The sequence below is a fragment of the Nipponia nippon genome, unplaced genomic scaffold, assembly GCF_047370975.1.
Source record: "Nipponia nippon isolate SJK-2023a ecotype South Korea unplaced genomic scaffold, ASM4737097v1 scaffold_25, whole genome shotgun sequence".
Taxonomy (NCBI): Eukaryota; Metazoa; Chordata; class Aves; order Pelecaniformes; family Threskiornithidae; genus Nipponia; species Nipponia nippon.
Genome location: NW_028262342.1, coordinates 1,561,585 through 1,570,705, shown reverse-complemented (window position 1 = coordinate 1,570,705; position 9,121 = coordinate 1,561,585). Strand labels below are relative to the sequence as shown.

At 65.7% G+C, this 9,121-nt stretch overlaps 1 protein-coding gene across 1 annotated transcript; it reads right to left on the bottom strand.

Annotated features, from left to right (window-relative positions):
- Positions 1-1,593: 1,593 nt before the first annotated feature.
- ADIPOR1 (adiponectin receptor 1) lies at positions 1,594-8,711 on the bottom strand. Its single transcript, XM_087761971.1, has 8 exons — positions 8,598-8,711; positions 8,231-8,434; positions 7,378-7,494; positions 6,435-6,606; positions 5,639-5,825; positions 4,265-4,452; positions 2,714-2,907; positions 1,594-2,408 (listed from the first exon to the last, which is right to left on the bottom strand). Exons 2-8 carry the CDS (start codon positions 8,369-8,371, stop codon positions 2,280-2,282), a joined length of 1,128 nt encoding a protein of 375 aa, XP_087618097.1. The 5' UTR covers positions 8,372-8,434; positions 8,598-8,711; the 3' UTR covers positions 1,594-2,279.
- Between the last annotated feature and the right edge of the window lie 410 nt (positions 8,712-9,121).

Below are 9,121 nucleotides of genomic sequence, written 5' to 3'. Positions count from 1 at the left end.
GGCAGCTCCAGGGTTTCCTTCTCCGCCGCGGCGCTCGCACCGCCGAGCTGTCCGTGGGGGTGGCTGGCAGGCGAGACGCCTTGGCCGAGCCCTCTCCCAGCCGTATTTAAGCGGCAGCTGGGGTGGTCTCTCCCCCCACCGCTTCCCATATGGAGTTTAACAAGGGCAAGTGCCGGATTTTGCAGCTGGGCCGGGGCAGCCCTGGGTGTACGTATAGACCAGGGAACGGGAGGCTGGGGAGCAGCCCCGCGGAGAGGGATCTGGGGGTTCTGGTCGGCGGCAAGTCGAACGTGAGCCGACAGCGTGCCCTGGTAGCCAAGAGGGCCAGCTGTGCCCTGGGGAGCATCAAGCACTGCAATGCCAGCCGGTTGAGGGAGGGGATTGTCCCGCTTTGACCGTGAGTGCTGTGTGCAGTGCTGGGCCCCACAGCACAAAAAGGGCACAAAGCTACTGGAGAGCGTCCAGAGGAGAGCCACGGAGCTGGGGAAGGGATTAGAGGGGAAGGCGTACGAGGAGCGGCTGAAGGCACTTGGTCTGCTCAGCCTGGAGAGGAGGAGACGGAGGGGAGACCTCAGCGCGTCTGCAGCTTCCTCATAGGGAAGAGGAGGGGCAGGCGCTGATCCCTTCTCCCTGGTGACCAAGGACAGGACCCGAGGGAAGGGCAGGGAGATCTGGGGAAGGGCAGGGAGCTCTGCCAGGGAGGGTTAGGTTGGGCATCGGGAAAAGGTTCTTCACCCAGAGGGTGGTGGAGCGCTGGGACAGGCTCCCCCGGGAGGGAGTCATGGCGCTGAGCCTGACGACATTCAAGAAGCATTTGGACAACGCCCTCAGACACGGGGTGAATTTTGGGGTTGTCCTACACAGGGACGGGAGTTGGACTCCTTGTGGGTCCCTTCCAGCTCAGGACATTCTGTGATTCCCTGGGAGCAGACCGGCCGGGGTGGGACAGGACCTGCCGTAGGGGGAGCTGCAGCGGGGGAACCGGCGGGGTTCCTGGGGGGGCTCCAGCCAGGCCCTGCCTTCGCCATCCCCAAAGCCAGGCCACATCCAACCAGCTCAGAAAAGGGGCCCCTGCACCACCCTTCCCTGCCGCAGCGGTGACTCCCGCCAGAGCCGCGGGGACACGGGGCGAGTGGGGACACAGGGCGAGCGGGGACACGTGCCGCCGGTGACCGGCTGCTGCCCAGGGGCTGCGGCCTCACCGCTCTGCAAGGCACCGGGCTTCGCCCGCCTGGGAGCGGCTTTGCTCAGCTCAGCTCTTCCCCTCTAATCCCCCTTGACCGCCTGGTCACGCTCCCACGCTTCGGCCAAGGGGGAGCCTCTGATTTCGGGTGCCATCCTTCGCTCCCCTTGGCGGTGCTGAGCCTGGGAGCGAGGCAGCTCAGCGCCCGGCCGAGGAAGGGTTTCCTCCCCCGTCACCAGCACAGCACGCGTGATTTTCCCATGGTTTATTTCCGCCGTTGGGGCTGTCCTGGCTCGCCGCCGCTCAGCCCGGCAGCCTTGGAGGGGACGCACCCCTCCGAGCTCACCCCCGGCGCCGTTTCCTCTCTACGCCCACCCCAAAAAACGAGACGGACGCCACCGGCACGACACGGAACTATTGGACCTTTTTATTTCAATCGGCTACAGCAGCTCTACGTTCCCCTACCACCCCGTCCTTCCTTTGCTGCCGCAGACAGCGAGGGAGCCGAGTACACCGCGGTGGCAGCAAGGCTTTTTAAAGCTTAGTATTAAATATTAAATATTCTCTTATTTATGTTTACATTACTTTGTCAAGGAAAAACAAACAAACAAACAAAAAGACAATTAAAACTTAAGTTAAGTGAATCTGTGCCCTGGGCAGCAGCAGCGGGGGCTGCCGAGCTGCGCTGCAAGGGATACGCAGAAATCTCCGGCCCTGGGCGCGCGCGACTCCGCTCGCTCCGGCGGTGAGCTGGGGAAGGGGGCCGCGGCTGCGCCGGGAGCGGGGTCCCGCACCCCCTGCTTTCGGAAAGGGTGTCCGCGGGAAAGTCGGAGGACCCCGGTGCAGCTAAAACACGGCTGGAGGAGGCGAGGCCTCCCCTCAGCCCCGTGCGTGGGGAAGGGGGGGAGGATTTGGTCAACAACTTTGCTGAAGAATTTTGCTGTTTCTTTTTTTTTTTTTTTCTCCTTAAAAAAAAAAAAAAAAAACCAACAAACAAAACAACCAACAACCCCAAACAGTTTTGAGTCTTCCTTTGATTTTAGCAAAGACAGAGTTTAAAAAGCACTTAGGAAGCTTGTACTAAAATCAGGCGCCCTCAGAGGAGAGAGTCGTCTGTGCACCCCCCTTCGAGTCCGTAGCGAAACTCCTGCAGGTTCGACACCCCGTAGAAGTGGACAAAGGCCGCAGCCACCACGAGCACGTGGAAGATCTGATGCGACTGAAACTGCGGAGAAGCGAAAAAAGCCCTTTAGACCAGACCAAAGGCGACAAAGCAACGCCAGGAACGCCTCCTCCTCCTCCTCCTCGCTGCCCCAGGACTGGCCTCTGAGCTCCGCTTTTCCCTCCGTCCTCGCTCCACCCTGTACTTTACCCCGTGCACGCAGCAGCCGTTCGAGGTCTGGCTGCCAGCGGCTGCGCCGGGGCGCACGGGGACACCCCCAACCACCTCCTCCTCCTCCTCCTCACCTGGGGGTTCACCACCCTCTGTCCCCGCTCCCCGGCCGCTCCCCACCTCGTCCCCGCACTCACCCAAATGTCGAACTTGCCCGGGAAGAAGCGCTCGGGTATGCGGGCGGCGTAGAGCCCCGCGCCCGTGATGTACATCACGGCCATGAGGAAGAACCAGCCCATTTGGCCGACGGTGGTGGCTTTCACGAACCCTTCGGCGATGGTGAAGTGCATGGTGGGCACCACGCCGCTCAGCCCCAGCCCCAGGAAGACGCCTGCGGCGGAGAGGAGAGATCAGCAAACTGCTGCTCCCTGCCAGCTCCCCTCGCACCCTCGTCCGGCGCCAAGGGGAGCTCCCGGCGGCACCAGCAGCTTTTCCTCGCTCGGTCTTGCGTTATCCAACCCCTGCGGTATTTATCCTTCACAGAACACGGGATCTACAGCTCTGCCTTCCAGTCAAAACCAGTGCTGACCCCCGCAGTGTTCACTGGGCAGAGCTCGCAGCGCAGACATGCGTTCCCCGAACAGCGGCAGCGCTGCGGCAGCTCCCGCTTCTGGCTACGGGAACGGCTCTTTCGGAAGGTGCCGGCCCTTCAGATCGCACCGAAGCCTCACAGGCACGAGGAACGCAGCGGCCCCAGCCAACCCTTCGAGGAGAGGCTTTGCCAGAGTCATTTGTTCGGTGAAGCTCCTTGGAGCTCAAGGGGAAGGCGCTAATTAGCAGCGCTGAAGTTTTCAGCTCCGGCATCTAATTAGTTTGGCAGAGAGCAAACGGCGCCGCAGCGAGGCGCCAGCCCAGGGAGGCTGCGGCTCGTACTCGCAGCAGGATCTGGCTTCGCCCCGGGGGAGGACAGCAGCCCTCTCCAGGAGCGGGAAGCTGGGATCTTTGCCGACTGGCCAGCGCTGCCGCGGTGGGGCTGGCGGTCCCGCCCTGTCCCCTGCCCTCTTCCGAGGGGGGTCTCGTGGGTCGCGCGGTGCTGCCCAGCCTCCAGCTCAGCATCGCTCTCCTTGCGTAGCTCGGACGCTGCTGCGAGAGGCGTTTTGCTGCAGGAGCCCGCCCTGGGGAGGCGAGGGCGGGCAGGGGCGTTTCTCCACGCTCAGCGAGGCCGACCGAATCTGCGGAGGCCGCAGCGGGAGCATGGAAGCGGGCCGGAGGCAGCCTCGCCCCGCAGCCGCCGGGACGGGAGGTGCGTGCCAGCGCGTAACGGGCAGGAGACGGATGAGGAAACCTCTCCCTCCTCTGCCCGAGCGGCAGGTTCACGCTGCCAAAACGCTTCCTGGAGAAGGCGGCGCAGCCCCAGGCCACCCAGCCGCCACTTACAGGGCTATTTTTAAATGCTGCCTATCTGCTCCAAACCTCAGGCTTCCCGAGTGCCAGGCGGAGCTCGGGCCCTACTCAGCAGAGGATCGAAATCCCCCGCACGGCGAGAGGAGGAAGGAGAGCTCTTCCTGCCGGGAGCTGCTGCAGGGCAGGGTGGTGCTCCGAGGGAGTTAATTCTGCAGATGCCGAGAGCTCTTCCCAAACGAGGGAAGAGCCATCCCCCAACAGGATCTTCCCAAAGCGCCTCCCGGACGCCCTCCCGAGCTCCCTCCCGGGGCTGGGGACTCCGGGTGAGGAGGAGGAACTCCTACCTGCTCTTGTCTGCCTGTGCTTGGGGGTGGCAAACCGGTCCCACTGCGCAACGATGATGGCGGAGATGCCCAGAACGCAGACGATGGAGAGGTAGATGAGTCTTGGCTGCGGGGAGCAGTAGAACGAATAATAGAGCCACGGGACAAAGCTCCCCATGATCAGCAGTGCAATTCCTGAATAATCCAACCTGCAGCCAGGGTGCAACGACAGAGAGTCACAGCTCAGCCCCCGAATCCACCCCCCTCCTTGTGTCCTCTCGGTAAGGGGGTGGCGGTGCCCCGCGCCCAAACGGAGTCACCGCGGCCAGGCAGGCAGCCGCGGCCCTGCAGGGGACGCTGCGTGTCAGAGAGGGGAGGATCTGGGGTCTCGTCAGTGCGATTTGGGACAGGAGAAAGGGGCTGGGGATGTCAGCAGCTTCTGGGGACGCCAGCGGAGCTCGGAGGAGGAACAGGAGCCGGCTGGATACGAGAGGGGCCGCGCGCTCGAACCGCCGTGACAGGACGGGGCGGGCGCGAGTCCTTGCCCGTATGGATTTGACCGTTATCCTCCGCCGCAAAGTGCTTTCGATCTATCGATCCAGGAACCATTTCACCACCAAAACGCAGCTGCTTGCGTTACCCCCGCCGCCGCGGCGGCCGTGGCAAGCGCATCCCCGGTGCGCGAGGACGTTTCTGCTGAGGGCGCGGCGGCACAGTTTGTTCTGCAGAGGGGAGCCCGCAGGATCTCCGGGGTTTGTGCAAAGGAGATTGGCAGGATTTCCCAGCAAGCAGCACCCAAGTAAACGCCTCTGACAGACTTGCGTGAGCAAGATCTTCTTTGAAAGCCTTGCTGCTGCCCTGTCTGTGCCGTGAAGGCTGACGTGAGCTTAACTGTAAGAGCAGCCTGCGCGCCGACCCCGGGGAGAGGCAACCGGCCGCTGCCCAGCCTCTCCGCTTTGCCGGGAATCCTGTTTGGTTTGTTTCTTGCAATTTGGTTTCACTCCAAATTGGATCCAAACCAGAGTTTTTGAAAGCATCCGGTAAACTGGAAACTGCCAAACCGCTGCGTCCCCTTGGCTGCCCAGTGAGACCGAGACCCCGCCTCAATTCACTGCTACGAGGGGCACTGAGGCCGTTCCCTCAGGAGCTGCAGGTTCCCAAGGTCCCTCGTCTTCATCAGCCACCCGAGGAGCTGGAGGATTTAAGGTGCTCCGGCACGGGGCAGAGCCCTCCGGGACCCAGCTGCGGTTCCCCTCTCAGCTCCACGCTAGATGGGGTGAACGCTCCCTTCCCCCAGGGGTAAAACGTTTGGGAAGGCAGCGCTTTCCAAGAGGAAGCGCTGCGAGAACTCAAAACCTCCTGCGAGACCGCGCCACCGCGCCCGTGCTGACTCACTTCGAAAAAGTCCGCGAGACCTTCTCCGAGTGACAGTAGACAGTGTGGAAAAGCCAGGAGAAACTGAGGCACAGCACCGCTCCCAGGAAGAACATCCCAAACACCACCTTCTCCTGGAGAGGAGCCATGAAATACATGTTGGGCCGCAGCATGGTCAGGATCCCCAAGCAGAGGAACAAGACGAAACCTGCAGGGAACACGCCAAACGGGCGGTCAGGCGGACGTGGCAGAAGCAGGGCGAACGAATTCAGGAAAGAGCCAGGAGAAACGCGGCCCTGGCTGTGCTCTGCAGGGCAGACCCTGGCCGTATCCTGCTCGCAGCGCACCCGGAGGTGCTCAGTCGCACCCAGAGGTGCTCGGTCGCACCCGGGGCTGGCCTGGCATCGGGCTGTTAGCGCGGACAAGCGGAGCCGGGGGCGAGGGCACGGTCGGGCAAAGAGCCGCTGACCCGTCCCTGGGTTTCAGAGGAACGCGCGCCGAGGCTCTCCCGTCCCGCCCAGGACGCGTTTCTCCCTCCCGCTCTCGCAGAACGTCGGCAAAGCCACGAACGGTTGCCGAGCCCGGCCCCGGGGCCCCGCTGTGAGGAGGGGCCCCGCTCTCCCTTCGCCCAAGGCGCTCCGGGAGCTCTCGGGCACCTCGTCACCCAGGAGCAGGCCGGGGTATGCAATCCTCAAAGCGAAACCGCGGGCACAGAGAGGACCCCAGCACCAAGCGAGTCCTGGCCGTAAAAGGCCACCGTTGCACGCGGGGGCCAAGCCCCCCCTCGGCCCCGGGGCTACCAAACCCTCCCAGTCACCTAGCAAGTGCGTCCAGATGTTGCCCGTCTCGGTGTGTATTCGGAAGATGCTCTTGAAGCAGGCTCGGAAGGACGGCATGGGAGGCCTGTGTCCGTGCAGGAGGTAATCGTTGTCCTTCAGCCAGTCGGGCAGCACGTCGTAGGGGATCACGCGCCAGCGCCCTTCCCACACCTGCAACACGCCAAGCCGCGCTGCTGGCCCCCAGAGCGTCGAGCCAGCCCGAAGGCTCACGTTTACTCCCCCCGGGAGCCGAAAGCCGCACGTGGAACAAGCCCAGCAGAGCCCTCCCCGCGGCCAGGGCTGCACGGGCCCCGTAAGGCTCCTCGGGAAGAGGAAGTTCAGCTTCTGCAACATCAGCGCCCTGCGGGACCCCTTGAGCCACCCACATCCTGCAGCCCCACGCCCCCCCCCTGGGAGCCAGAGGCGATTTGCACCCTCAGCTTTAACCCTTTGGCACCCAAACTGCTCCCTGCAGCGGGGAACTCCCGGTTTGGTCAGGGAGGAGGGAGCCCCGGTTGGCAACAGAAGCAGGCTGGCCCTCAGCCGATGCCACCGCCTACCGAACCGCGGTGACCGCGAGCACAGGCACCGGGTGACACCAGCAACGGTGCTTGGTGCTCCCAGTCCCCGTCAGAGGAACGCAGAGATGCTGGGGTTGCTCCCCAGGTCGCCGCTCGTCGGCACGCCTGAGCACCACCCCTGATGCCCACTGGCACTTCCCAGCCGCCGCCATCCCCTTCCCGCAGCGCTGCTGGGAGCGGGCCCCGGCGAGCGGAGCCGGAGCAGGCTGCTGGCAGAGCCGCGCGAAGCCCCGGGAGCTTTACCCAGACAGGGCGACGCATCCCAGCCCCTGCCCGCCGCCCCCAGCCCCGGGCTTGTGGCATCCAGGCCTCATTAATACCCCAAAAATCAGGATTGGGGAATTGCTACCAGCTCCCGTACCTTATACACAAACTCTTCCATCTTCTCCATGGCGTGATGAGCCTGCAGAGGCAGAGTCAGCACACGGACCACCTCCTCCTCTTCCTCACGGGCCGCTGGGCATGGCGGGTCTTCAGCCTAGAGGGAGAAACGTTGAGGAGGAAATAATTCCTGCCCGCGGAGAGTGGCACGTCCCTTCCGAGAGCACCTGGGGCTTCATCCCTTCCCGAGGGGACCGGCGGCAGCCGCCGGTCACCGCCGCTTATGCAACACGCTACTGCCTTAACCGTCTCGGGCAGGCTAATCCCCGATTTGTCCTTGCTGAAAGGTGGGATTACCGTGGGGGATTTTCATCCCTACAACCAAGGCTGGAACAGCCGCTTGGCCCCGCCAGGAAACCCGGCTCTGCACCCCAGCCCTGAGCCCAGGGCGAGGCAGCGGCTCCCCGGCACCTCCCGGCCTGGGAACGCTCTGCCCGTCCCGGCTCCTCTCTCCGTCAGCGGGTTCGGGGCGGTGATTTCCAGCCCGAGGGCTGCGTGAGCGAGGACGCTGCAAGCAGCGGCGCCGGCAGGCAGAGAGCTGCCATCCCTGCACCGGGGCTACGGCGGCTCCACGCCTGGAGAAGTTTCTGGGCCGGCTCGGAGCAGGGACCAGCCAAACCCTCAGCGTTTGCGGGGAGCGCAACACCTCACGGCCTCTCCGCGCTGACGCGAAGCCGCGACCGGGCTCGGGGCCCTGCGAAACGCAGCCGGCCCGCGCCCTCCAAGCTGCTGCGGGGGTGAGCGGCGGGCTCCCCCGTTAACCCACAGGGACGGAGCCGAGAGCCCGAGCGAGGAGGAGCGGCCCCGGGGCCGGGGGGCGAAGGAGGGCTTACGCTGGCCGGGCCGGCGGCTCCTTGGTCGCCCTTCTCCTCCAGGAGCGGCCCCAGCTCGGCCAGCTCCAGGTGGGCTCGCTCCCGGCCGGCGGCCGCCAGCCCGGGGCCCTGCCCGGCGGCGGAGGCTTTGCGGGATGCCATGGCGTCGGTCCCGGTGGGCGAGGGCAGCCGGTGCAGGTCCCTCCGCGTCCTTCTGCCGCCGCGCTGGGGAGGGAGGGAGGGAGAAGAACGGAGTCACCGGGAGCCAACCGGCAACCGCGCACCCCGCCCCGGCCCGGGCGCTCCCCGGCGGCGGGCACCGACGGCCCCGGCCCTCCCCGGGGCTGAGGCTGAGGCCGCGGCCCCGGCCGCCCCCGCCCGCACTCACCGGCCGCTACATCCCGCGCAGGGCGGCGGCGGCGGCACCGGAAGCGACGCTGAGGGAACGGGGCCGCTTCCGGTCGGGAGGCCCCGCCCCTCCCGGCGACCCCGCCCCCTCCGGAGGGAACGGCGGGGCGCTGCGCGCGTCCCGCTTTCTGATTGGCCGCAGCCGCTGCCCGTCTCTCCCGCCCCGCCCCGCCCCGCCCCGCCCCGCCGGCTGCTGCGATTGGGCCGGGCCGCCCACGTGACGTGCCGGCGGGAGGCGCTTTAGCCCGGCCGCGCGTCTCTCTGGCCGCGCGCTCGGCTGCCCCCTACGGGCGGGGCGCCGCAACGCGCCGGCAGCGCCACCTCCGGGAGTCCCGTGATGGCGGCGGGCGGGCCCGCTGGGACGGGGCGGAGCCGGGGGCTTGGGGCCTGCGCCGCCCTTAGGCCTGCGGTTGCAGTGACGCTGCTGCCCCGTTACCAGCGCGGCCCTGAGGGCAGCCCAGGCCGGAGAGGCCAGGCCCCATCCCTCCATCCCTGTCCGTCCGT

Coding starts and splice junctions, on each gene's coding strand:
- ADIPOR1 (XM_087761971.1), bottom strand. CDS start 8,371: ATGGCATCCCGCAAAGCCTCCGCCGCCGGGCAGGGCCCCGGGCTGGCG. Junction 7,495..8,230: donor GAGCCGCCGGCCCGGCCAGC/GTAAGCCCTCCT, acceptor TTCTCCCTCTAG/GCTGAAGACCCGCCATGCCC. Junction 6,607..7,377: donor TGGAAGAGTTTGTGTATAAG/GTACGGGAGCTG, acceptor GGCGTGTTGCAG/GTGTGGGAAGGGCGCTGGCG.